Source organism: Pogona vitticeps, chromosome 14 (assembly GCF_051106095.1).
Source record: "Pogona vitticeps strain Pit_001003342236 chromosome 14, PviZW2.1, whole genome shotgun sequence".
Classification (NCBI taxonomy): Eukaryota; Metazoa; Chordata; class Lepidosauria; order Squamata; family Agamidae; genus Pogona; species Pogona vitticeps.
The window spans coordinates 20,027,565-20,055,268 of record NC_135796.1 but is presented as its reverse complement, the minus strand read 5'-3'; the positions used below and the strand labels follow the sequence as shown (position 1 = coordinate 20,055,268).

General features: G+C 56.5%; 1 protein-coding gene across 2 annotated transcripts in view; it reads left to right on the top strand.

Moving 5' to 3' along the window:
- The window catches only part of SEZ6L (seizure related 6 homolog like), a 37,825-nt gene extending 13,442 nt beyond the window's left edge, over positions 1–24,383 (top strand). Inside the window, exons 2-17 of one of the 2 annotated variants that reach the window (XM_078381866.1) lie at positions 7,248–7,976; positions 8,857–8,990; positions 13,164–13,356; positions 14,830–15,015; positions 15,147–15,312; positions 16,725–16,891; positions 17,967–18,161; positions 18,562–18,700; positions 19,634–19,830; positions 20,519–20,713; positions 21,335–21,526; positions 22,162–22,356; positions 22,491–22,523; positions 22,643–22,757; positions 23,329–23,431; positions 24,028–24,383. In XM_078381866.1, the coding sequence (XP_078237992.1) occupies positions 7,248–7,976; positions 8,857–8,990; positions 13,164–13,356; positions 14,830–15,015; positions 15,147–15,312; positions 16,725–16,891; positions 17,967–18,161; positions 18,562–18,700; positions 19,634–19,830; positions 20,519–20,713; positions 21,335–21,526; positions 22,162–22,356; positions 22,491–22,523; positions 22,643–22,757; positions 23,329–23,431; positions 24,028–24,057 (2,969 nt within the window). In that variant the 3' untranslated portion in view covers positions 24,058–24,383. The remainder of the gene's footprint in view (positions 1–7,247; positions 7,977–8,856; positions 8,991–13,163; positions 13,357–14,829; positions 15,016–15,146; positions 15,313–16,724; positions 16,892–17,966; positions 18,162–18,561; positions 18,701–19,633; positions 19,831–20,518; positions 20,714–21,334; positions 21,527–22,161; positions 22,357–22,490; positions 22,524–22,642; positions 22,758–23,328; positions 23,432–24,027) is intronic. The other variant, XM_072983138.2, reaches the window with a different exon arrangement.
- Positions 24,384–27,704: the final 3,321 nt, after the last annotated feature.

The following is a 27,704-nucleotide window of genomic DNA, read 5'->3' as shown; positions in this document are numbered from 1 at the left end:
GATTTTCCCATGAAATATAGCAGTTTAGTCTTTAAGGAAGTACAAAAGGAAAACTACAGAAAAAGAGAAAAATAATTCATACATTGCATAGATATCAAGGACAACTGACAGTCTATTTACAGAAGTTTATGTAGCCTTCTTATTGTTAACCTCTATACTGTTATTTTAAACAGAGCTGTATCTTAGTTTTTGTTAACATTTTAGAATGTGAACCCTACCTGTTTTACACAGCACTGTTTACAAAGTTGATTCTATACCCCTTCTAATTATTTTTAATAGCCAAAATAGTTGTCTCACTTTTTTTTGAAATTCTCTAATTGGTATTTCTGTTTACATAATTCCTAAGTTTTGCCACTGCGGAGTATTTAAGCACTTTTTTGGGGGGGGGCATTGCTGCCTCAGCTGCCATCAATAGGTAATTGAAAAGTTCCTGTGAAGATTTTTCCCAGAGTATCCGGTGTTCTTGCCAAGAGCCCAGTCTTTCCAGAGCCACGAAAAGATCCTGCTGTTGGAGGAGGACCAACAGGAGCATAGCAGGAAATTTATTGGCCCCCCCACCCCCCGAATGTTTAGATGGGCCCTCACAGGTGAGGACGGGCATTTCTTTCCCTGAAAAGCCTCTTGCTCCTACTCTGAGAAAAGATTTGCAACACACACACACACAGAGAGAGGTGAAATTTCTTGTGTTTCTAATTTAAATATACACAAAAGGCCATAAATCACTCGTTCGTCTCGGGGATTCTTCAATTACGATCCCAGATATGTGGCAAGGTGTTGCCATTTCTCATTGCGCTCCTGACAAGAGATGGCGCCTCTTCCTACCTTCCTTCCTTCCTTCTTTCCTTCTTTTCTCCAGTGTTTTCACAACCGTGCAAAGCCAACCTCCAGCCAACGCAGATGCTCCCAGGCTCACCAATCCAAAGCCCTGCATTCCCCGAAAAGATGCTCACGGTTCTGACATGGGCTCTTCATGCCTCCTCCTCCCCCCCCGCCCACCAGGGTCTTGCTGTCCCTTAAATTTACTCTGAGACAGGGGTTGCCATGTTTTGGGGTGCTTCTGCTGCTCACCGGCACAGGAGCTGCACGCTTCGAGCAAAGCCAACGGGGGGGGGAGTTCAGTGAGCAACTCTTGTCTGTACAGATGGTGGGGGGGGAGAGAAGAAACCAGACAGTGGAGACCTGAGGCCCGGCCACCGCACCCCCCGGCCGATTCCTCCAGTCTGCCACTTCCGTCTGAGGACTTCAGGAGCAGGCCCTGTGGCTTCGGCGTCTTGCCAGGAGGGTGGTGGGCATTTTCTGCCTTCCTGCCATTCTCTCCCTGAGCTCTTGTAATCCCTGTTTTTTTTAAAAAATGAAGAGTGGAAAAATTGCCACTAGGGCAGGCCCAGGGGTTGCAAAGATACAACAGGCCTGAGGGTGAGGTGGACGGCGTGGATCCCCAGCGTCAGCTCCTAAACAAACACGGGACCCCTTCCCTCAAGCACCGAAGGGGAAGTTCGGCCTTAGGGTACCCCTTGTGGGAAACTGGATGGAGTGGCAGGCGAGGACTCGGGAGGTCTGGTTTCAAATCCTCCCTCTGCCATGGAAGCTGACTGGGTCGGGGATGTGGAGCAGGTAAAACAGTTCTTTAAACATCTTGTGTCTCTTGAAAGTCCTGCTGGGGTCACCGTAAGCTTGGGTGCACCTTGACGGCACAAAGGACATCAAGATCGTGCACACCGAGACTGCTTAAAGACATCCGTCCAGGTTGTTTGGATAATTTCGGATGAGTCATTCAGCTGAAAGAGACCCAGACATTTGTGTGTGTAGGGGGGGAGGGGGACGGAAGGAGGGAAGGAAGGGAGATTTTGTTGCACACAACTTTGAGTCTAGGGTGTGTGAGAGGTCTTTCCCTGGTGGTTTTCTCTGGCCTCCTCTTCGCTCCTTGCTTTGTGACCTTCTTGCCTTGACTTGGGCTTCAGTGCAGACCCTCTCCAATCCTGCAGAGACGACTGTCTGTCTGCTGTTGGGAAAGAAAGGGTTTTAAACAGGCCTCTTCTTCTTCTTCTTCTTCTTCTTCCCAGCTAGCTCTGTGACATCTTTCATTTCATGCTTTGTTAAAGAGGGACTCGTGTCTCAGCACATTCTCGGATGGGAACTAATGAGAAATTAGTCAACTTCCTAGAAGCATGCAATATTATTTTAAATAGCAGCATCCACTTCAAATGGCAACCCTGGGAGGCATTTTCGCCTCCACTGAGTGGAAACCCTTTTGTTTTTCGGGAATAAGTTCTCATAAATTAGTTCACAGACGGTTTGTTTTTTCATCCTTTGAAAAAGCATATAGCAAAACAAACCACAGAAGGTTACCACTTATGAGCGGGGAAAGAGAAAATGTCTTCCTTCCTTCCTTCCTTCCTTCCTTCCTTCCTTCCTTCCTTCCTTCCTTCCTTCCTTCCTTCCTTCCTTCCTTCCTTCCTTCCTTCCTTCCTTCCTTCCTTCCTTCCTTCCTTCCTTCCTTCCTTCCTTCCTTCCTTCCTTCCTTCTGAATTCTTCCCCCCCTTTCTTCCAATACAGCAAATATTTAACTGCGAGTGCTGCTAACTCGGATTTCTTGTCAAATAGTGCAGATTGCTGAGAGCCGCCAACTGGCCTCACCCCCCCCCCCCCCCACACACACACCACCACCACCTTGGGCTTCTTCGGTGTCCCCTCCCACACATTCCAAGGGGTTCTTCTCTTCCCTTCGGCGCCCTTAATCATCCACCCCAGTCTGGCAACCAGGCCCTGAGTCCCAACCATCTTTTTCCCTTCCTCCACCGGCTTTTAGGCGAACCTGTCAGGTGTCACGTATTTTTCCATCGGAGCAATTTTCTGAAAGAAAGGCTGGTGAACGAGAGCCATTTATTTTTCTTAACAGCTTCTTGGGCGGGCACGAAATGGCTCAATTTCAGGGAAATGGATTTGCAGAACCCCTCCCTCCTCTTGGAGAGGTGAGAAGCGCAGTGGCAGCAGGCCGGCCAGCCCTCCCTCCTTCTGAGCTGACCTGAGTTGTTGGGGAAATGGAAGGGAAGCGATAACCACCTCCGCCGCTGCCCCATCTGGAAGCCTTTGGCCTCTCTCTTGACCCGGGTGCGTGGAAGGCAGAGGGAGCTTCTTTTGGCAGCTGCCGAGGGCAGGCCTTGAAACCGTGGACTCCCATCGCAAGGATGCAGGTTCCCCGTTCGGTGTAAGGAAGGCCTTCTGAAGGGCAGGAGCTGCTTGGCTGTGGAAGGGACACCCTCGAGAGGAGATGGAGAGGCTGCCTTCTGGGAAATACTTAAACAGGAACTGAGTGGCCCTCAGGGGAGGGGGGGAGTCAACAGTGGATCCCTGCACTGGCGGCAGGGGTGAGGGATGGGATCAATGACCCTTAGGCGTCCTTCCAACCGCACACATGGAATACATCCATAGCGATTTCTCTAAATAACTTTAGGCATCTATTCCTCCTGCACTATCCCCTTAAACTGATTTCCTTTAAATAAGAAGCAATTGGCTTTTCATTTCTGCTTAATGCCAGTTTCCACAATGATTATTTTTCTTTTGGCCAGTACGAAACATTTTCAAAACCCTCCTCTCCCACCCCCACCCCCACATTCCTTAAGATGCCAAAAACCCTTCAGCTCACAGCTTTGCAAGAAACCTGGCTCCCTCGTCAGCATTTTGCCTGCTTCCCGATTATCACTTCCATTCTTGCCTGGTGTTTATGCAATTAATTGCCACAAGATTATGATTTAGTTCTTAAGGAAAAAAATGAGATAAAGCCGCTTTTTGCTGAGGACGAGCTGGCAGGCGCCGCCTCCTGCTTCCAGTCGGGAAAACTCAGCACCTGCTGCTTTGGAGCATGTCCACGCAGCGTGGGCTCGGGGACTGCTGTGTGGGGCCGGGGCTGGCCCTTGATGCCTGCAGGCGGCATCCAGACCCCCTGTCAGCTCTGGCTTATTCCACACCCAGGGAGAGTCTGTTGCTTAGAGAACCCCCTGCATTTCGGGCGCACACGGTTTTCATTGCTGTCGCCACAGGGTGACCCTCAGTGGGACACAAAGCCACCTCTGCTGGGCTTTTCAGCCCTGAGAGATTCCGGTGGAAACACCCAACACGGGAACCCCGCTCAAAGCCTTTATTCAACACAGGCGTTCGTTCATTCGTTGCACACTTAACATGCAAAACCGTGGTTGCAGAAACTGTGCGAGCTTCAGGGAAACGTCCACCTTGATTTTCCGCCAAGGAAACGTGGTGAGCTGAACAACACTCGGTGTGTGTGTGTGTGTGTGTGTGTGTGTGTGTGTGTGTGTGTGTGTGTGTGTGTGTGTGTGTGTGTGTGTGTGTGTGTGTGTGTGTGTGTGTGTGTGCCTTTGGAGACACTGGCATGGTTCGTACTGGAAATCGGTCCGCCTCGGAAAGACCCAGCCAGTTAAGACGGCTGAGCCTTTTGGGAGGCCAGCTGGGCCTGATAGCCTGAGCCTGTCCCGTTGGGGTTGAAACGCCCGGGGCGGTGGGGCTGTTCCCAGGCTGGCCTGTTGCGCCAACGCCTGGCCCTCCCGTCCCTCACTGGATCTGGGAAGGGGGTGTTTTGGGTGGGGACCCCTCTCAGCCCACGAACCAAGGACAGGCGAGGGACTGCCAGGTTCCCGGCTGAGAAGAGCGCTCTGAGGGCCATCTCCATGATCCGTCCTGACCTCAAAGATGGCCAGGATGGCCAGGCCAGGGATTCCCTCTGCAAAAGGATACCTTTATGATTCTTTTTGTTTGCAATGGCCTCGTTGCCAGGCCTGTGCTGACGAAAACAACACCCCGGCAGAGGGCTAACCCTCAAGATGCAGGAGGCGAAGTGGTGGGCTTCAAAAATCTGGGACCGGTAGGCCCTGCTGCTACACAGGGAAGGCAGGGAAGGGACCGTTCTCCTCAGAGGCAGGCACTCCTTTGAAAGCAGCGAGATGGAAAGTAGTCACCCCCCCTCTTCCCACCCCCTCCCCGCAGACCATCCTTTCCAGTCCTGTTCCCTTGTTCATTCCCTCTGGGGAAGAAAGGCAAGGAGAGCAAACGGCAAAGGCACCAAGGGGGGGGGGGGAGAGGCTGGGGGCTGTCTGCAGCGTGCCCGTTGATTCATTCTGACACCGCCGGGCCCCTCGTTCTCTCTCTTTTAACCTGTGCGTGGAAATTATTCCCGTGGGTGGTTTCGCTTTGCTGAAAGGCTCGGGGAGGGGGCCTCTGTATGTCTCTGAAGGCCCCCTCCTGACAAAACTAGGCTGGCCTTTCCGGAGTGGGGGGCGCGTAGGTGGGCGCGCAGGGCCATTGTGCAACCCAGTTCCCGAAGGCAGGAGGCCCTCGGCGTGCCAGAGGCATTCAGAGAAGGAAAACGCCTGCACCTACCCCCCCCCCCCGCCCTGCCTGCGCCAGACTTTCGCTGCCTTTCTTCTCTCCGAAAGAAAACTATGGAAACCAGGAGGCTCCTGCTGGCCTGGCTGCTTTCCCTCTCGGCCCACGAGATTGTCACCACTTGGTACCAACTGTGCTGCCCTTTAATCGCCAGCGTGTCTGCATTGAAGGCAGGGCGGCTGATGGGGGGGGGGAAGAGCAGGATCCTCCCCCAGCCCGCCTCCCTTGTGCCAGGCGCAGGCAAGCCAGAAGGCAAGCTTTCAAATGGGGCCTTTTACTTGTTACAAATTACATGTCTGCCTATTTCTCTGCGGAGTTAAGGGGCGGGGAAGGTATATTTACTTTGCTCTGGTTAAAAGGCATGCACACAAAACTGAACCATGCAACTGATGTATGGCTGGCAAGCTGAGGATGGTCTTGAGCCTTTCTGCTGCAGCATCACACTGAAGGCTCATGTCTTGCAAGGGTGTTGGCCATTACCCCCTAAGCCCTACAACTATCCTTCTTCATAGCTCTTCAGCGATACCGAAAAGGGTGCCTTGGTTGCTGGTTGCTTAGCCGATCTAGTTCTACATACTCCTTGAGGCCTGGAGCATCCCTAAACCACTTGGGGCCTGGCTGTTGAAGGGACCCCTCCTCTCTGACTGTGCCCCTCTCCAGATGGAGGGAGCCTCAGGTGGGGTCTTCTTCAAGATCCCCAGCCCCTGCAGTCCCTCTTGGCTGCTTGTGGGAACAGAGGGCTTGCACCTCGATTATACCCAGAGAACGAGGGGAAAAGGTAGCCCCTTCCAGTGCCGACTTGTTTCAGAGGGCTTTCTGTTTGTCTGTTTGTCTGTCGGTTTGTTTTCATCTTTCCCCCTCCCTTCCTGGTCTATAATAATAGCCCAGTTCTGGCTTCCCTAGAAAAGGCGGGCGTTGATTTCCGTGCTTCTGCTAAGGCTGATCCCTCCCGTCCTGGAGATGCCCCGTGTTGTTTGCTGAGCCTCATCCAAGAATAAATCGGTATTTCATACCAATTAATCTCCTTGGCTCACGTTGCAGTGATTAATCTGCCTTGGATTTGTTTGGACATGAAAACTTCACAGGTTTCATTAAGAGCCCAATCCCTCTAATCAACCCCACCCCCGCCGTCGCCTACTACCCATCGCTCGCTTTCTCTAAGACAGGCGAGGGATCAGCGCAATTGGGCCGATCCTCCCCAGGCGGCTGGTGGTCGGATCAGAAGCCTCTTCTCTTGTTCCCGAAAGCCAACACGGCGGCCGGCGGAGCAGCTGCTTGGCTGGAAACTCTCTCGCATCAAGTTCCTGAGAATCCCCACAAAGATTTTAGCAGGGCCCCCGAACTTCCCTGAACAGCAGGGGAAGAGGGTGTGTGTGTGTGTGCTTGTGGGCAAGAGCAGAGGCCTCATCCTGCCTGCCGCCCAGCTCTGCTTACAGAAATTTAGAACTCTCAATTGAGCCCACTGGAAAGACAAGAGCAGGAGGGGTTGCGTTGGTCACAATGAGCAACACACAAAAGGCTGGTTATTAGGGGGTTGACAATAGTTGGCTTTTACACAACGAAAACACACTATTGACATTTTCCATTGTAGAGACGCACCTCCTCTGGAGGTGAACCGTTGTTCGGCTTCCCTGGGAATGGCCGGTGATGGATCCCCTCTCGCTCTAAAGCTCTACCCCTCTCCCTTCAAGGGAGGATGGAGAGAGAGAGAGAGAGAGAGGGTGCAGCAGCAGAGGGGCTCCGGAGAAATGAGTCTCCTCAAGGGGCTTGGATGCAAATCCTGCCCTCCTGCCTTTCAAGGCAAGTTCACCTGCAGGGTTTTAAGCCCTTCTCTTGCCTTTCTCTTACAGATGTGAACTCCAGGGAGAAGACCGACTCCCCCCAAGCCTTCGAACACCGTTCTGAGGAACTCACAACCCACGCCCTTCCCAGAGGAAATGGGGGCCCTAGGGATCCCCCCCTGGCAAGCTTTGTCCAGTCTACAGGAGGCACCTTGGACCCTCTTCTGGCAGAGAAGACCATCTCACCTCACATGGGGGCCTCCACAGAGCCAACCGCCCTCCCAGACGCCGGCTTGAGACCGATCCTGCCGTCCAGGAGGAAGCCCTCCTCTTCCAAACAAGGGAGCGCCTCCAGGAAGCACGAGAGACTCAGAACCGCAGCCGCGGTGGCTCGGCCCAGCCCGACCGGTTTACGGGCGCTCGTGTCCACAGACATCCCACCCCTTTTTGCAGAGGAGGGGGACATGGCAGCCGTGGCTCACAGCGGTCACCCCACCCTGCCCGAGCAGACCTCCTGGGCGAGCAAGGCAGCGGGCTTTGGGGCCACCAGGCATTCCCGCCTGCAGATCTCGCCTTTCACGGCACCGCCGATCGCCCCCCGGGTGTTTCCTCCAAGTCCAGGCGCCACAGGGCAGCCTGGGGCCGCCTTTCACGAGGGGGTCATCCAGGCGGCAGCTGCCAGCAAGGCCGGGAGCGCCAAGGATGAGGCGCAGACAAGAGCTGTGCCCAGCGAAGGTCATGGAACCACCACGCCCACCACCATCACGACCACGGTGGTCACCACCGAGCCACCGCCAAGTAAGGTGTTTCGAGCGTTCGCTGATGCGCGCGTGGCATTGCCCAGAATAAGCGCCAAGCCCAAACTCCGGTGGCCTCTGGCATTCGGGGGGGGGGGGCTGAGTGACCCAAGTGGGGAGCCCTCGGGGACCTTCCCTGATTCCGTTCCTCTGAGGTTTTGGGGCTCTTACAGCCCCAGCTTGGAGGCCATGGTTTCGGACTACACCTCCCAGAATCCCCATGTCAACATCATTGGTGGCTAGGGTGGCCGAGGGGAGCCTGGAAGCTGTAGTCCAAGAACCGTGGCCTTCCCTGCTTCTTCAGCACAAACCAGCTGTGATAGGGTAGGTGGAGACATTAAATGGCCCCTGGGTTGGTTTGCTTAACTTTGTGTAGAACCTTTGAACTGTGGGAAGGGAAGGGAAGGGGACGGGAGGGGAGGGGAGGGGAGGGGAAGGGAAGGGCCCCCCCAGGAGAAAACTCAGCCTCCTCTTATGCAATGGGAAAGGAAGAACCGCAATTGTGGGCGGCAATTGGGGGGGGTCAGTAAAAGGGGATAAACAAAGAGAGCGTCTGAGTCCACTTCTTTCGTGCCCAAGCATTCACTCACTCACTCTCTCTCTCTCTCTCTCTCTCTCTCACACACACACACTCACTCACTCACTCACTCACTCACACACACACACACACACACACACACACACACACACACACACACACACACACACACACACACACACACACACACGTCCCCAAAGAGGACCGCCAGGACTGGACGCAGTCCGAGCCCTAACCAAGGAAAGGGTGACTCCTGGGAAGGCTTTCTGGGGGAGAGTTTGGCAAGGGGTCCGAAGCAGGGCGCGGGCGCACGCTCTCTGCTGACCTCGGCCCTTCCCTTCAGGTCTCTGCAGGGTGAACTTCTACGAGCCCGAGGGCTACATCGACTCCACGGATTACCCGCCACTGCCGAGGAGCCACTTCCTGGAGTGCACGTACAACGTGACCGTCTACACGGGATATGGGGTGGAGCTGCAGGTAGGATGTGGGGAAAGGGAGGAGCAGGGCAGAGCGAGAAGCTGACCGGGGGGGGGGGGCTCTTAAGGCTTGCTTCTGCACAAAGGCCCTTTCCTCAACCCCCCACTGCCCCTTATCCTGCTTCCAAAGGAATGCATGGCCATCCTCCTTGCTTGGCCAGTCGCATTTCCCCTGCTCTTCTGGGGGAAAGCATCTGCCATCAAGAATGGCATGAAACATGGAAGAATCCCTGTAAGGAAAATGCTCGGGGGAAAACGCCTGTTTCCAAGTAACTAGGGACATGTGACTCATTGCAGCACCGGAGTCACGCTGGCCTCAATCCTGTTGCAAACAACGAGAAGGGATTGCTGGTTTGCCATTCAGCACTCGATTTGGTGAGCCACCTCTTGTTGGGCTTCGCAAGTGGATTTAGGCTTGCCCCCTCCCTCCTGCTTCCCCCTCCCTTTTGAAATGTAACTTCATTATGCTTTCCTCTCTTGACATACAAGGAGCGACTGTACCCTGATTATTTCACAGAGATGCATTTATGTCTCATGTGATCAAATCTCTTCCTGGCTCAGCCCCGAGTCCTGTTTCTGTGTCACCTCTGAAAAGTGCTTGGGATTAAGACGTGTACCTCTGAACATGTGCAAAGCACCCTCATCTTCTCACCACCTGTTCTCCTCTCCCTCAAACACACCTCAACAGGACTGAACAACGGGACTTCTCAGCCTGTCTGAATGCCCAGGCATTTTCACAATCAGGCCTTGAATGTTTAGTGTCGGGTTGTTGTTTTTTTTAAGGCCCAGGAAAAGTTGCAGCCGGGGGGGGGCGATTTTTGTCCTCTGCTTGGCACAAACGTTACCTCCTGGCTCGACCCAGGTGACAAAAGACAAAGATTTTAATGGAGCAGAAAATTAGCTTCTCCGACACCTTCGAGCTGGCCGGATTCCAGTTGCTCAAGGCAAAAGAACAGCCTGGAAGCGGCCCCCAGCTTGCCCACGTGGGCGCCCCCTTCCTGCCACTAGCCAGCGGCAAGTCTGCGGGGGGGGGGGCTTCTGTGGCAAGGGGCTCCCCTCCTCCATCAAGGTCTCCGCAAGGCAGACGGCTGGACGGAAGGTGCCGGACGCCCACCAGAAAGGCCCAGAGGCAAACCTCCTGGCCATTTGTCCAGAGCAACGGGAACCCTCCATCTAAACACCCGGCTGTTGCTGTCATGGTTCTTCCTCCTGGAAGACCCCCTTGCTTCGTCTGATGGGGTGTATGGGGGGGGCATGTCCAAGGCTCCGTTCGTTCCCTCCGCAGGGACTTCCAACACTGGCTGTCGGTGGCTGACCAGACTCATGAGGGGCATCCTCCAGGGCAGGCTGATGCCGAGGTCTTGGCAGAGAAGCCCCCAAAAGGGGTCTGGCCGTGCGTGGGCTTGCCCTCGGAGCTGCAGGTCAACCAGAGACCTCGGGGCTGCTCCCCCCCCCCGACTGAGAGGTCACCGACAGAGATGCTGGATTGGGGTGGGGGTGGGGGTGGGGCCAGAGAGTCAGGTTGATGTGCCAAACACATTCCCTGGATCCCACCCTGACCTCTCTTTTGGCCCAGATGGGCAACAAGTCTTGGACTGGTTTGATTTTAACGGAGAAACAGTCCTGCCTCTCCAAACCGGCCTCTTGATCTGGGCTCAGCGTCTTGTGCTGTCTTAATCCTGCCAAGCCTCTGGTTTCCATGAACAGGAGAAAGTGTTCTCTGGCCTTGAAGAAACCGGCACATTGCAGGATGAGGCCCCCAGGCGTGCCCATGAAATCCGTTAGCCTTGAAGGTCTTGTGGTGGGGGCCTCTGTCTTGCTTCCCTTTCCCAGTGGGGTTAGCCTCTGTAAGCGACATGCAGGGAGCACGTCTCTTCCCCCCCCCCCACGCGTGCGCATCCACACCAGGGGCGGTTCCCGCTCTTGGTAGGAGCAACGCAGAGAGAGGGCTCCGAAAGCCCTCCCAAGTGATATTCCAAGGGGTGTGGGTGGGTGTGCAGAGAGAAGCAGCCAGGTCATCAGGCCACGCAGCCAGAACAACATCTGCCAGGCTGTAGCGGCAAACATTTCCCAGCCTGGACAGGGGTCACCCTTATCGTATCCCTCCAGCTTAAGGGATAAAGAAGGAGGAAAGAAAAGGAAACCACTAAGCTGATCCGGGCAACCGGCTGGCAGGAGAAATGGGCTTTCACAAGGCCTTTGTGCTTCTGGAGCTCTGTGTGTGTGTCTGTGTGTGTGTGTGTGTGTGTGTGTGTGTGTGTGTGTGCGTGTGTGCGTGCGTGCGTGCATGCGTGCGGGGGGGGAGAGGTGGTTCCCCCAACAGTCCCTCACCCAAACAGCCCCCAAAGGCCTCGCTCCAGCTCTCCTGGCTGACACACACCCAGAGAGAAATGTCCCTGGCACATGGAGGCTCCTGAGCTGTGCCTGTTAGTCGCCAGCTTCTGCCACGGCTAGATCCAGAAATGCGGCTGGAATTCCCTTTGGGGGGGGCAGGAGAGGATGGGAAGAGACCTAATCCGGGCTCCCAGGGGTCCTAGTGCTCCCCCCAGGCCCCTTCCCATCTAAGAGGGGGGGCTTCCTGTTGCGTTCCCTGGGCATTTACTCTTTGTCTCTGGAGAACAATTGTGCTTTCTTCAGCCTCCATTATATCTGCTTTTCTTGATGCCTGAGTATGCTTTCTGTCTTTGCTGAAGCCTCATCGCTTCTTTCTCCTGGGATGTGTCTTTTCTCGAAGGCTTTCACAGCCATGATCAGAGGGTTGTTGTAGGTTTTTTGGGCTGTTTGGCTGTTTTCAGAACACAGACAGAGTTCCGACTCCTGTCCCCTGAAGATGCCCATGGCCACAGAGACTGGCGAAATGTTAGGAAGAACAACCTTCAGAAAAACGGCCAAAGAGCCCGAAAAACCCACAACAGCCATTTGTCTTTTCATCCGTGCTGTTGGTTTCAGAGCCTGGTTGGTGGGGCTGAGGACCGGTTGCCCCAAAGCACGGCTGGCTGGCTCTGGGTAAAGGGGTTGGGTGGGTAAGGACACCTCTTCTGATGTTCTTGGGTCAGATACCATTTAAAAAAACCAAACAGCCCAGACTGTGATGGCGTCTAAAACTGAACCCACAGGCCACGGAGGAGCCGTACTATGGCATCCAAACAGTGCTGGGTTCAATTCCCAGCATCTCTTGCATTTAAAATCCTCGGAAGATGTTGTTGCTGCCGACAGATCCCAAGGGGCCACCAGTCTGTCCCAGTCAGAGTGAGCCACCTGTGGAACTGCTGCCCGATAGCTGCCTTGCCCATCATCCCCACTGAGTATCAGAACCACCTGAATGCACTGACTTGTGCCGTGAGCAACGCCGCCTTCTTCTGGGAAAGTAGCCGTATTACACCAACGGGCGGGCGGGGGGGGCCTCGTGAACACCCAGTCGATGCGTTATGGCCAACAGCTGGCACTTCCCATCATGAGAAGCGGGTATTTATTGATTTGAATTTACTGTGAAGTGCTTTTACTTCTCCTCTCGTCCTGAATAATAACCAAAGCATTTGTTTGTCCAGGACTTGACGCATCATCATCATCATCATCTCTGAGATGCTGAGCGGGGCTGTTTTTCCCCTGATTCAGTGGAGCCTCCGAGAACAGACGGAGATGTTTTTTCCTAGCCTGTGTTTTTTTTTTCTTCCAGCTTTTTCATTGGCAAGACAGATCCGATTCTTTTAAATTTTTGAGGGTGTGAAGCAAACGAGGACAGGGAACAGTTCGGTTGTCCTTCCCTCGTCCAGAGGAAGCAGCCAATTTGAGAAGGGCATCTTCTTTTATCTCAGCCTTCCTGGAGGAAGGGAATGTCCCTGGCTCTTTGTTTATTTGAACTGTATGCATTATTATTTATTTTAATTTATATTATTCATCTGCTGCCTTCCCCCCCCCCCCATAGGGGGCCCAAGGCGAACTAAAAGCAAACAACAGTTGAAAAGATACTATATAAATATCATATTTTTAAAAAGCAATTAAGATGAAAAAGACGAGACAGAATAGCCAGTTGCGTGTGTCTTTGTGAATACTGTGCCCTCAGACCAAGCCCCATGCCTGCAGTCCACGGGTGGGTGTCTTCTGGTGCCCCTGCTTCAACCCTGGCGGTCTTCATCATCATCATCTTCTTCTTCCTTCTCTCCTGGGCGTCAAGGTGAAGAACGTGAACCTGTCCGAGGGGGAGGTGCTCTCCATCCGTGGGGTGGAGGACGACCGCTTGGTGGTCTTGGCCAACCAGACGCTCCTGGTGGAAGGGCAGGTGATCCGAAGCCTGACCAACACCATCTCGGTCTTCTTCCAGACCTTCCAGGACGAGGAGATGGGGACCTTCCAGCTTCATTACCAAGGCAAGGGGCGCCTTCTCTTGGGGAGGGCGAGGGGTGGTGGTGGCCGTTGGGAGCAGCTCCTTTGGGCCCCAAGGAGGAGCCCTGCCCAACACACACAACTTCCAGTTTGAATGTGACGGCTTTGGACTGGGCAGGCCGGCGGGTGGGAGGGAGGGAGGGAGGGTTGCCGGAAGAGCAGCCGTGGCCGCCTCCGGGGACCTAAGGGGGCCTTCCTGTGGCTCTGGTCCCCTCTTTGGGGCTTCCCCAGATGGACCCCCTAATTGGCCACGGCCAGTTGTAGGCGTTCCTCCCCCAACCCCCAACCCCAGTTAGCAGCAGGGTTTCCGGGGGGGGTCAGCTTCCCTCCCATCTCCTGACTTTTCAGGGCCTGACGCCTAAGATGGGGAGGGCAGGTCCTGGTGATGCCCCAGAGGTGGGCCAGCCACGGAGGGGTGGGTGGGAGAGAAGGAGCCCACCGTGGGGGCCACAGGGGCCACCGGGGCCCTTGAGCCCCACAAGAGGGGAAGGCCCGGCAAGAGGGAAGGGAGAGCCCGTGGCTGAGGAGGGGAGGGATCTCCTCGGGGGGGCCTTCTCTCTCTTTGGGGTGCTCTCTTCTCTCTCCCTCCCTTCAAGAGTGTTCCCTGAGCCCCACATGCCTCAGCCAGCAATCAGCCTCAAAAAACAAAACCCCTCTGCCCCCCCTCCCTGTGGGGCAGGGGGTGCCTTGCTTGTCCACACCCATGCAGAGGATCTGGGGAAGCAACCCGGGGCTCGGAGGCCTTGCCCCCCCCCCCCAGCCCTGCGTCCAAAAGAGACGTTTTCTCCAGAGGCAAAGCCATGGCCCCCTCCCGGCTTCTCCCCAATGGGGGTCTTCTTTGGGGCACCCTCCCCCTCCCCTCCCCTCCCCACGGCGCAGGCACAGCTGTTGCTCCCATGAGTGGAGCCGAGCCCCTTGGCAGCCCCACTGAGGAAGGGCGTTGGTGGCCAGGGGCTCCTCCGCGTGTGTGACGAGCCTCCCCCCCCACAACCCCGGCATGTTCCCCTGGTCTCTGGGGCGACTTCCAGCCTTTTAGGGTCCTTCCCTGCACGAACCGCGGAGGTGAGCTTCTTCTCTGTCGGTCAGGAATAAAGGCACTGCCACGGTGAGAGATGGAGAGAGAGAGAGAGAAGGAAAGGAGGAGGACAAAAGCCTGGAAAATGGATTGTAATCAAAGCTTCCCCCGTGGCTTTCTGTGACACAGTGGAAGAAGGGGGGGAATCGATCCCCCTGAGCAGAGGAAGGAGGGGGGCTGCAAGGGAAAAGGTGGCCATGTGCCTTCTGTTTTGGGGGACCGGTCCTTCCTTGGAAGGGATGCCCGGCTCAAGTCTGATTTAAGGGCCAAGAAGAGGGAGAAGGGGTCAGATCCTGAGCAGCCAGCCCGGAGAGCAGCCTCCTGCTGGGCCCCCTGGGGGAGGGGGAGGCCCCGCTTCTCACGCCTGCGCCTCCCCTTGCAGTGTTCATGCTGAGCTGCAGCTTCCCGCGGAGGCCAGAATTTGGGGAAGTGGCCGTCATGGGCTTGCACTCGGGCGCCGTGGCCCGTTTTCATTGCCACCTGGGCTACGTGCTGGAGGGCGCCGATGCCCTGAGCTGCCTCAACGCGTCCAAGCCTCACTGGAGCGCCCCGGAGCCCGTCTGCTCAGGTAGGGCCAAAGGCGGGGGGGCGGAGGAGGGGGGGCAGAGGGCCAGAGGGGCAGGATCCTCCAAGCAGGCCCAGGGCTTGTCTGGTTCCTCCCACCCCACCCCACCCGGCTCTCACCTTTCCCTCTTCCAGCACCCTGTGGAGGGAAGGTGGAGAACGCCACCATCGGCCGGATCCTGGCACCCACTCGCTGGAAGAACCGCACCGAGAGTGTGGCTTGCGTGTGGACCGTCAGCGCACCGCAGGGACAGAAGCTGCACTTGCATTTTGAGAAGCTGGTGCTGGGAGAGAAACAGAGGTGAGGGCTCTGCTCCGGGAGAGACCGAGGAGGAGACGGGGTGGGTGGGTGGGCCGGCGAGAGGCTTCTGGGCACCCCCCCCACGGTGTTGCTGGCCTACGGACAGGGGTTTGGAGGGGAGACTACAGCTCCCACCATCCCCTGCTAGCATGGTTTTGGCTGATCTGCCTTGGGGCCGGGCACAGGGAGTCCCCAGATGTCACCCTCTGGGTGGGTTGAGCCGCTTCACCCATTATCCCTCACCACCGGGGGGGGGGTGACTGCAGATGTCGTCCAGCACGGCTGGGGGGGGGACGACTCGTTTGGGCTGATGCTGCCAAGGATGCATCTAGTCCTTTTCTAGAATTCTGCTCCCCCCCCAAAAAAATAAAACATTTCTACTGACCCAATTTTGCCTAGTACCTCCCCCCCCCCGCAAGACTCCTGAGCCCTCCTTCCTTCCTCCCTCCCTCCCTCCCAGGAATTAAGTTGGAAGGAAGGCCAAGGTGTGAATCAAGAGGCACATTGCCCTGGAGCACAAGGTCCCATTTAAGGCCACTGATGCTTGTGTTTAAAGGAGCATTTAAAAAGGAAGAAAGAAACCTAACTTGGAGGCAGCCCATAAAGGAGCTTTATGAGCTGTTCTGAAATGGGAGAGTAAAACACCTGTTTATGGCCACAGTTAACAGCCTTTCCAAAGGAACAGCTCCACGCAAGAGTGCAGGAGGCAGGAAAAGGGGTGGGGTGGGTGGGAGGGAGAGAGAGAATTGGCCAAAAGGGCACGTGCGGGGGGGGGGGAGGATGGGGACTCAGACCCCCCTTGCAGGTGAGGAGGAGAAGGCCTTACAGCACCAACCCTGAAACAGACCAGGTTTTGTGGGAAGCGAGGAGGCGGCAGTCCGCCAGAGAAGAGCCACCCAGCAAGAGGGAGGAGGCAGCCAGGCCCCCCCCAGCCCTTTTGCAAGACTGAGGCCTTTGGGGCTGGGATCATTCGGGCAAATGAGAGAACGGGGAGCCTCTTTGAGGAAAGGTTGTTCTGGGGGTGCTTGTGGCCAAGAGGCATCTGGGAGCGCTGGAAAAGGCTCAGCGCTGTCCCGAGGGCCTCTGGTGGCCCCTGGCTTTTGGACTACAGCTCCTGGCACCCAAGGGGGCTGCTGGGAGCTGTAGCATGTAATAGGACTCTTTGTGAGATCTGGACAGGGTGGTGGAGATTCTTCCCCCTTTCCGGAGGCCTCCCTCCCTCCTTCCCTCCTTCCCTCCCTCGATCAGGCCTGGGCCAGGAGAGTCTTCCTCCCCATCAAGCAGAACCCAAGAAAGCTTCTTTTTTGGACCACGGCAGGAGGTGCTGCCCCCCCCCCCGGGATGACAGCCTGTGAAGCAGCGTCTTCCAGTCCTGACCCCAGTTCTGCCCCTGCCCCTTCTTCTCCCCACAGGCTGGTCGTCTATAGCGGGGAGACCAATCGCTCGGCCGCCCTCTACGACTCCCGCCAGAGCGACAGCGTGCCCTTCGAGGGGGTGATCAGCGAAGGGACCACCTTGCGTGTGGACTTCATGGCAGAGGGTCCGGCTGCGGGACCCATTTTCAACATCCGCTTCGAAGGTGAACCCCACTCCCCACCTGCACCCCCTCTTTTAAATGCATTTATTTCATCTTGGCAGTTTATAGCAGAATAAAATACAACGTGGCAACAGCAGGATTGTTTATCTTATCTACCCTCTGAAACTGGCTCCGTGATGTGATGCCACCCCCCCCACCCCCACCTCCAAGCAGGGAGAATCGCTGGGTTATTCTGCAGTTGGGTGTGCACTGGGGAAAAGCAGGATTTTGAGGGGGGGGTCACCAAAGAGGCCCTCCCCCCATGCATACTGCACTGCCCTCAGTCCCTTGAGCAAGCCTTTCTGCCTCCACCCATGGAGGGACGCGCCTTTTTCATGGGAAAACCCTGAACCCAGGTTTCCGTTTGCCGTCTCCCCAAGCAGGAGGCACACAGAGAGAGAGATGGAACTGTTCTTCAGGACCATGGACAGCGCCTGTGGCTGAGCAGCCGGGAGGATCCCTCTTGCGCCCGTTGCTCCTTTTCTGAGCCCAAGCAGGAAGGGAAAGAGGCTTAAGCCCCTGCCCTCCATGGGGCTGCCCTAGACAGACAGGCCTGTTTGGGGGGGGGGGGACAATGACAGCCAGGCTGTGATTCTGTCCAGATCGCCTGTTGTGAACCAGCGACGGCGCTGCCTCCAAGGCCAACTCATGCTGGGGCTCACCTGGGCCATCAAGCGGCCTCTGACTTGCCCTACGAAGAAGGGGCGGCTTCCTTCCTTGGGTTTTGCTTTGAGGGACACAGACCCAGATGGCTTAGGTCCACCTGCTAGTTCCCAGGATGGAGGACCCATAGAATGAACGGATGTCGGGTGAGGCCACGCGCGTATAAATCCCACGGATGCAATGGGTCAGCTCTAGCTGGGGCTGCAGGCTAAGGGACCTATCCTGGAGGACGTGCAAAGACCTAAAGGTCCATATAAGGCTGTGTAATGTGGGGAGGGGGGGTGGAAGGGGCTCGGCTATTCTGCCCTTTTGTCCAGGAAACTTCCTAGGTGGGCCCTCAAGCCCCCCCCCCGAATGGAGATGATTCCAGTTTGGGGTTTGCCCTCTAGCTGAGGCTCAGGCTTTTCCCTTCCAGCCTTTGAGAAAGGCCACTGCTACGAGCCCGACATTCAGAATGGGAACTTCACCACCTCCGACCCCACGTACAGCCTCGGGGCCCTCGTGGAGTTCGCCTGCGACCCGGGCTACTCGCTGGAGCAGGGGCCGGCGGTCATCGAGTGCATCAACCTCCGGGACCCTTACTGGAACGACACGGAGCCCCTGTGCCGAGGTGAGGGGGGCCGCCGGGTGGAGGAGGGTGGAGAGCGTGGCAGAGCCCCCCACTTGGGGGTGGAGGGGCCAAAGCCTAGCTCCCCCCTTCTCCTTCCATGGGAGAATCCTCTTGATTCTGCCTGCGGGTGTGTGTGGGGGGGGTGGGGTTGGAGGGCAGCCTGCCTGTCTCCTGTGGGCTTAGAGCCCTCTGCCTCCCCACATGGGGGAAGTGCCTTTCCCTGCGGCCCTCTGCGGCCCTTGTCCTTTCATTCTGTGGGGCCAGACCTCGTCCCAGGGAGATGCTATGCAGTGGGGTGGGGAGGGCCACTGATCCAGCTGCACTGGGGTGTGGGGCTCACAGCCCACCCCAGGAGGGTCTCCGGGAACTCAGCCGGGGCCCTCTCGGTGCCTTCTTGCAGCCACGTGCGGAGGAGAACTCTCCGCGGCAGCCGGGGTGATCCTCTCCCCCAACTGGCCAGAGCCCTACACGGAGGGGGAGGACTGCGTCTGGACAGTCCACGTGGGGGAGGAGAAGCGGATCTTCCTGGACATCCAACTGTGAGCGCCTCTCCACCTTTGGGGCATATTAACCGAACCAGCAAACCTTCCCTTGTTGCATGGCAAAAACCCCTCGGAAACTGGTTGGAGGGGGGGGGTTTGGATGTGGGTGGGCGTTTATCTGGGCTGGTGGTGGAAAGTCCTGGAGCATCCGTGGCTTCCAAGAGAGGCCCGCGAGTGCAGAGTGTTGTTTTTTTTTAGGAAAACGGGCTCTGCTTTGCTCTGCACCCCATTATTTACTGCTCAAGAGCACAAGGAGCTTTGCAAATACCAGCCCTCGGTTTGCTTAAGCCTGTCGGGTCCCCATGTGGGACTAAATCCACACGCCTCCCTCACTCCCTCATCCGGACGGAAACGTCAAGCGGTGCCACCGTCTGCCTGCCCGCCTGCCTGCCCGCCCTTGGTCACCTTGGTTTGGCTCCCTTCAAACCTTGGAGGAAAATTTCAATTCCTGGGCTGAGGGCGCCCTCTGCTGGCCAGCCAGTCAACGGTGCTGCGTTTGGACATGGCCTGGGCGGGGTGGGGTGGGGAATCGATCCTCCTTTTGCTGCCCCACTGGCTGAGGTCAGCCAGCCTTCCTGTTTCATTAGGCTGTGCAAACTTTGAGGTGTCCCTGGATCACATCGCTCTGCCTTTAAAGGCAAGCAGCAGTTGCCCAGAGAGGGGTTCTGTTTCTCAGAGTCAGTTTCCTCGCAAGTCCCTGCCCTGCACACACACACACACACACACACCACACACACACACACACACACACACCAGCCAAGGGGCTCTGGGTGCGGTACCATCTCCTCAAAATACGAAATGTGCTAAAATACCATGAACCCCCCCCCCCGCGCACACACAAAAGGTCCAGGGGGTGGGGCATATATCTCATGAGAATTTCCAGGGCTCACCGCGCCTCGTTTTTCTTTGCTTCCCACCCACACCGTGCAGCTTAAACCTGAGCCACAGTGACATCCTGACCATCTACGACGGAGATGACCTCAGCACTCACATCTTGGGACAGTACCTGGGCAGCAGCGGGCCTCAGAAGCTCTATTCCTCCACTCCGGATTTGACCGTCCAGTTCCACTCTGACCCAGCGGGGCTTGTTTTTGGAAAAGGCCAGGGCTTCATCATGAGCTACATCGGTGGGTGCGCTCGGGGTGGGGGCCCTGGTCCTCCCCTCCCTCTATTCCCTCCCGCTTGGAGAAAGATTCCTCTGGTGGAGGACAGAAACACAGGAGACAATAGTTTCACAATTCAACAGGAAGGATTAGAAGGCTGTAAAATGTTCTCTTGGCAGAGATACAGTCCTTTAAAACTGCCACGTCTGCACCATCAAAAGGCGAACACAGCAATGTATTTCTTCCTTATGATTGGCCACCTTTTTTAAAAAAAAAAAGCACTATCTGATATGCAACTTCTAGCAAGGAAGGAAATAATAACATAGCATAATCAGATGTCCTTGACTGTTTAAGCCAGCACCGCTTCTAATTGCAAAGCTGTCCCTCTTCTCTATTGCGGCCCTGAATTTAGAAATGGCAAAGAACTACGGCTGATCTAGATGCCTTACCACAGGGCCTGTGGAATTTGCCTTTCCCAATTTCCAGGATTAATTGCACTGCTTATGCCTCCCCATTGATTGAGGTGAATGTAGCTCGGGGGGGCGGGAAGGGGGGGCTTTCCTGAGCTACCTCTTCCATATTTGGATTGGACATTCTAGGAGTTTGTTCTATACCCCCCCCCCAAAGGCCACCGTCTGTGGTTCTGTGGCAGCTCTCAGAGGTGTCTCCACGTTCCTTGTGTCTCTAATGATAACGTCCTCCTTGCCTGCAGAGGTCTTGCGCAACGACTCCTGCCCGGATCTGCCCGAAATCCAGAACGGCTGGAAGACGACCTCTCACACGGAGCTCGTCCGAGAGGCCAAGATCACCTACCAGTGTGATCCCGGCTACGACATTGTCGGCAGCGAAACCCTCACCTGCCAGTGGGACCTCACCTGGAGCAGCGACCCGCCCTTCTGTGAGAAAAGTACGGGCCCCGCAGGGCTGGCAGTCACGGGAAGGGTGCCGGCCGGTCCCCCTCTGCTCTTTTGGGGTACTCTGAGTTGAAAGAGAGGTTGCAGCCCAATATCCCCAGCAAGAGGTGGTCCAAAGGAATTAAGCAGCCCCGGCTTTTTTTGTCTCTCCCTCTCTCTCAGCTGACCCAGAAAACCCCCACCAGCTCCTTTTTAATATGTCTGGATGTCTAGAGAAAGGCACAGGAGCACAGCTAAGGAAAGCATGTGGCCACCCGAGGCCGTACTGAAACACCATCTGGCCAGAGCCCAGCAGAATGAATTACTCCTTTGAATAACAACCTCCACTCCCAAATCCCCCCAAGTGGGCAGGTTCCTCCTGCAACCCTCCTGTCAGATTCCAATGCCTTCCTGAGGACTAGAAGCAAAATTAGATGTTTCCAAATGAGATGAGATTGTGGGCAAGACAGACCAGGTTTCACAAAGGATGGCACAGGTGCCCGCAGCAGGGCTAGCGTGGGGTGGGGGGGAGCCCCTCGCCTTCCAGAGTTCAGGGTGGGTCCCTCCAGCCGCAGTCTTCCTATTTCAACGCCCGGCGTTCGGTGCCGGTTCCTCTCCTTCTGCCTCCGCCCCAGTTATGTACTGCACAGACCCCGGGGAAGTGGAGCACTCGACCCGCTTGATCTCCGACCTGGTGCTGCTTGTCGGGACCACGATCCAGTACACCTGCAACCCGGGCTTTGTGCTGGAAGGAAGCTCGCTGCTGACCTGCTACAGTCGGGAAACGGGGACACCCATCTGGACGTCGAGGTTGCCACGCTGCGTGCGTAAGTTCAGCCCCCCCCTCGGGGGAGGAGTGTGCGCGTATCCACTCCCACCTCCTGTGGAAATGACGCACACCTGCCTGCTTGCCCGCCTGCTCAGACTACCACCATGCAGGAGAGAGAAACCTCAGAGGGACAAGCCGGCCTTCCAGAGTTTCATTTCCCTAGAACTAGATGCACATCTCCTGTTGGAGACGAGAACAACGGTTTTCGCGCACGTGCCCCTAAATCTGTGTCTGTTGCACACATAGAGGCCCTGGGGGGGGGGGAAGGCCCTTTCAAAGCAAGGTGGGTGGAAGAAGCCCATCATGGAGGAGGGGGCCTGCTAGGGCTAGCCAGGAGGCTCCAAAGGGACCCCCCCTCCCCCACAGACCCCAGCTTCTTCTGCAGCTGGTCAGGCTTGTTAAGAAAGAAAGAAAGAAAGAAAGAAAGAAAGAAAGAAAGAAAGAAAGAAAGAAAGAAAGAAAGAAAGAAAGAAAGAAAGAACCGTCACTTCCCTTGTATAGATTTAAAGTGTCAAGAGATGCGCCAACCACAGTTGCAGGTCGGTGGGGTGCCTGAAAGCAGCTGGTCTTGGTGATGCCATTTGTGTGTGTGTGTGTGTGTGTGTGTGTGTGTGTGTGTATCATTTGTTCCAGCCGAGGAATCCCTGGCCTGCGACAACCCGGGGCTGCCGGAGAACGGCTACCAGATCCTCTACAAGCGGCTCTACCTGCCGGGCGAATCGCTGACCTTCATGTGCTACGAGGGCTTTGAGCTGCTCGGGGAGGTCACCATCAAGTGCATTTTGGGCCAGCCGTCCCGGTGGAGCGGGCCCCTCCCCACTTGCAAAGGTAGCCTCAGCCTGGAGGGAGCGGAGGCGAGAGGTTGAGAGGGGACGGTGGGTGAGGGGGGGCCTCTCCCAGCCCAGCTTCCCTGCCTCAGCCGACCCCCCAGCCTGACTCTCCCCCCTGCCCTTCTCTTCCAGTGAATCAAGACAGCTTTGAACACGCTCTGGAAGGTGAGCCGGGTCGGGATGGGGGCGTCTCTCCCTTCGGGTTCCCGCCGGTCTGTCGTATTTTGCCGACGGCCAAATCAGGGAAGGGAAGTCGCAGGTAATGGGGCTCCTTCTCTCTTTAGTAGCCGAAGCTGCTGCAGAAACCTCGCTGGAAGGGGGCAACATGGCCTTGGCAATTTTCATCCCAGTTCTGGTGGTCTCCTTGCTCCTCGGGGGAGCCTACGTCTACATCACAAGGTAGGTGGGAAAGACAGCGATGGGGTGTGTGTGTGTGTGTGTGATCTCTCCCTCCCTCCCAACCCCTGGCCCAGGACAGCAGAGGAAAGAGGGGGCAGGATCTGGCCCTCCTTAGGGCCCAGCCAAGAGACCCCAGGATTTATAGAGGCATGCACCCTTCCCTACACTGTGTGTGTGTGTGGGGGGGGGGGGCTTTCAAGCTTTGCTAAGGCTTAGGTACTGTCAGGAATAGGGGTTTACCGGGACGGTCTGTCGGCTTTTCTCCAGGATCCTTGACCTCTGCCTGTGGGCCAAGCCTCCGGCAGGGATGTTGTGTGGATGCCTCTCTTTGGGGCAAGGGTGGGCACAGGACGATGGGCTGTGTTGTTGCTGCCCTGGGGATGCTTTCCATTTCTATAGTTCTAGCAGCCGAACAAAAGCAGCAAAAGTGTCATTTTGGGGTGGGGTGGGGGAAGCTCACAGTCAGGCTGGGAAGAGGAAGGGGGGGCTGCCCAGTGGATTCCTTCTGCAGCTGGAACCTGGGAATTGACATCTCTCTCTCTCTCTCCCTCCCTCCCCCCATTTGACGCAGGTGTCGGTACTACTCCAGCCTGAGCCTTCCCCTCATCTACTCCCACCCGTACAGTCAGATCACGGTGGAGACCGAGTTTGACAACCCCATTTATGAAACCGGGGTGAGTGGCCTCTTTTTCCTCCCTCAAAAGGGCACCTTGATTTGGTTCCACTCCAGATACGGATCTGGCCACCCAGTCTCCATTCCCACGTGGTCTTCACAAGCGAGAAATGATGGCCGTTGCCTGACCGATGGGCCCCGTGCGGGACCCCTCCCATGGAGGGAAAAGGACAGACACACACGCATGCGTCATGCGTGTGCACACACACACACACACACACACACACACACACACACACACACACACACACACACACACACACACACACACTGCCCTCTCCCAAGCCTGGCTGATCTGAGCCCTTGCTCACACGGCTTGACGCCCTTCTTCCCACCCCGGCTGGTTTCTGAGGATTTGCTCCTGACCTAGAAAGGCTTTGTGGGAGAAGTGGGCAGGGGAAACAGACTACAAGATCCAGCACTCCATAGCCCATACTGCACTGACTGGCTGGCTGGGGGATCCTGGGAGGTATTGTCCAAAAATATTTCCGAAGATTTGAATTTGTCTAACCGGGTTTCCTAGTTTAAAAAGCGAAAACGCCTCCCTTTCAGAGCAAAGGCCACCCCCCTGACCACGGAGCCCTTTTCTTTTCCTAGGAAACGCGCGAGTACGAAGTGTCGATATAAGGCCGGCCACGCGTGGGACTGACGCTCTCCAGGCGCCGCCGTCTCAATTTCTCCTCCCAGACCTTCTTCAAGTGATCCAGTCCGGGCCCCTCCGTGGCCGAGGTCGGCTGAGCGCCTGCGGCTCCTTCCCTTTCGCTTTCGGCCGGAGATGCCGCCTTCCTCTCCCCCATCGTGAAACTCTGCTCCGGCGGTGCTCCAAAATCCCCCCCCCCCTGGCGGGAGGCTCGGTGCCTGAGCTGGGCTGGCCTCGGAGCCACGCCTGGCTCGACCAGGCCACCTTACTTTGTGCGTGCGGTTGTGTGAAACAAGGGACACTGTGGCTTGTTCATGTTTGGTTTTCTTATTCTTAGTTTCTCTCCCCCCCCAAAAAAACAAAAAGTGACTGGGAAATGGTGCTGCCGCCCTGGCAGGAGGGAACCTTTTTCTTCTGGCTGAGGAAGAGGAGGCGTGGGGCAAGACCCCCCCCCTTAAAATGACCCCTGACGGGGGGGAGCACCTCTCTCTTGGCTGCTGCAGCCTTCCCGAGGACTTGGGGTTCAGTTCTGCTCCCCTCGAAGCCAAGGAAGGGAAAGGGGTGCCAACCTGTGGGGAAGCTTGGAGGGTCATCGGAAAGTTCGCAGATCTGGAGGTTAGGGGTTGCAGGAGGCAGCGGAGAGAGGGAAGGGGCTGGGGCCGGCCGTCCCTTGTGTGCATCGTTTGTGTTGTCATCATTGTCTCTGATCATAGATGTGAAACTGTGTGGGTTTTGACTGGTTTGGAAAAATGTGGAAAAATAAGGTTTTTGGAAGATGGAGATCGGGCCGCATCTCCTGGTTACTAACTCTCTGGTGGCCTTAGTGGTTCCAGATCACATGGGGGGCATTCCCGACCAGAAGCTTTGTAGGGGATCGCAGCAGGAACACACACACGCCCCCCCCAGGTGAGTGGCTTGGGGAAGGTTTGAGTGCTTGGTTGGCCTTCTAAGGGGAGAGCAGCCGAGTCTAGCCTCTCAAATCCCAGGAAGGAAGGAAGGAAGGAAGGAAGGAAGGAAGGAAGGAAGGAAGGAAGGAAGGAAGGAAGGAAGGAAGGAAGGAAGGAAGGAAGGAAGGAAGGAAGGAAGGAAGGAAGGAAGGAAGGAAGGAAGGAAGGATACAAGAGCAGGCCGGCTGTGGGCTCCCTGGCCCTTTTCACTTCTCCGAGGAGGGAGCGAGAGTCCCAAGACCCTGTGCATTACTCTGGGTCATGAGTGGGAGACCTTGTCCCTAAAGTCTTTCGGGTCAAGCCTTGCACCCTCGTCTCTGCCGATCAAAAAGTCTGTGTGTGTGTGTGTGTGTGTGTGTGTGTGTGTGTGTGTGCATGTGTGTGTGTGTGTGTGTGTGCGTGTGTGTGTGTGAAGAGCTGCCCTGGTGCCACAAAGGTCTTTTGGGTCACGAATACAAAGCCGCTTGGAACCCCCTCGTGCATGACTCACCGACCTGGACAGGTGCCCAGGTCTAGGGGCCTCTTCCCTCTTCCCTTCAGCCCACGGAAAGGCCTGCTCTCCAGACCTTCTCTGCTCCTGGGATGCAAAGGCCCTGAAAAAAAAACACACACACACACAGAGGGAGAAACAGGGGGAAAAGGAAGCCCACCTCCACCATCCCAACGGCTCCACAGGAGGACGAAGACTCCAGAAGAATGCTCTGTGTGTGTGTCTCTCGTGGAAAAGTCCCTCCCCTGCCCCCACCAATCTGGTGCCCCCCCAGTTCCTGTTGTGTGGATAATGTGGAAGTGTGGATTAGTGGTTGCCCAGGCGCCCTGTTCCTGTCTTTGTAAAACAGAAACAAAAATGAAAACAAACAAAAAAATTGTATCTGTGAGAAAATTGTAACCATGACAATGTTTTCTAAACGTCCGTTTTAGCTTAGCATCTCTGCCATTGTCAAGAGGGAGGCGTTGGGGGCTGTTTATGGGTTTTTCTCCTTTTAAGAAAAGGGACATCATTGGGGGGGGGAAGTCTTTGTCCTTTGCAAGAGGGAGGGGAGGGGAAGGGGGAGGGCCGGAAAGGGGGGGGGAAAGAGAGAGAGAGAGAGGCAGGAATGTGACCGGGATTCTGTTTCCCTTCCTTGTAGGTCTCTTTTTATAAGATTGATGGGATTAAATATTTTTCAACATGATCAGCTAAACCCTCTTTTGGGGCGTGGGGGGCGGAGGTGCCGACATTCAGCGTTGAGATACCTTATATAAACTGTGCTCGTATTTTTGCGTATTTACAGAGATGTGGGGGATGCAGCCCGGTTCAGCCCGCCCCCCTTGTGGTGTTTCTGATGGGCAGGCAGACGTTCCCCATCATCATCATCATCATGCCATGCATACCTTCCACCTGCGCACAGTGCTCCATCCCATGAATGCTTCTGCTGTCCTGGAAAAGTGACCAAGGACAGAGCCTGGAAACCTCGCCTTTACAGCCCCCCCCGCAGGATTCCAGCGGCTGTGCTGGCCGGAAGGTCATTCAGAGAAGACCCCAGAGAGCTGGGGGGGGGGGTTTCCTTCTGCTTCTCTGTGGAAGAGCGTGGCCCTAAATGGGTGTCTTAAGTGGTCGGGGCAGCCGGGGGGGGGCAAGCCCTGCCCATGAAAAATAAAACCAAATCTTAGCCTTCAACTCTGGACTTGCCCAAAGGGATGGCCAGGGGCCCCGTGGCGTGCTCCCTCCCTCCCTGCACCCTTGGGTGGCTCCTGACGCCCTCGGCCGGCCAAGCCCCGCCACGTCTGCTCTCAGCCGGCCTGCTGTTTCCCAAGCAAGCAAAGCTTGGAAATGTTGCTTTCTGGGCTGCAACCCCCCCCCCGTCCCAAAATCCCATCGAGTCACTGTTCCAATCTGTGGCAGGGAGGTTGGCTGAGTCCCAAGGGCGGGGCGGGGGTCACAAAGGGAAGGGCCACGGCTGGCTGTGTTTGCATCTTGGTGAGGGAAGGGGCCGGCCTCCCCATTCAGCTGAATGCCCGCTCCCCCCCTCCCGTGTGCAGGGACATCGCCCCCACCAGTAAGGCCACAGCTTTCCCGCGCCTTCCCTTCTGCACCCCCGGGGGAGGGGCACCCCTGGCACAGGACGTCCGTCCATCGCAAGGAGCTTCTGTTCAGCTAAAACACAAAACAAGCAAAGAGAACCAAGATTCTGGCCCTCATGGCCAAGAAACGGTGCTTGAAAACGTGCATGAATGACTGGTGAGCACCCCCCTCCAAGGCTGGATGAGGCACAAGCGGGGCCGGGGAGTGGGAGGGAGGGGAGGGAAGTGTCCGCTGGGGGGGGCAGACACTTTGTCAGGAGAGCCCCCCACCCACCCTTCCTTTGAGCGGAGGCAGCAGGAGAGCAACTCTTCAGAGATGGGAGGAGGGGAAAGAGTCCACCTGTTGAACTTCTGCCTCTCCCCTGCTCCCCCACCCCCACCCCCTTTCGGTCCCTTCTGGCGCAGGAGGTGACGGTTTCACAGCCGAGGGCCAAGAAGAGAGCCGCGATGGCGGAGCCAGGGAGACCTGGGTTCGAGGGCCCGCTCACCTGGCCCACCTGGCCGGGGGGGCGTGAAGCCCGACGGGCTCCTGGCAGGCCGGCCGCTCTCCCACCCGTTCGGGCACCTTCTCCTGTCTGCCCCCCACCCCCACCCCCGCCCGTGACCTCCATCCGGCGCTGGTG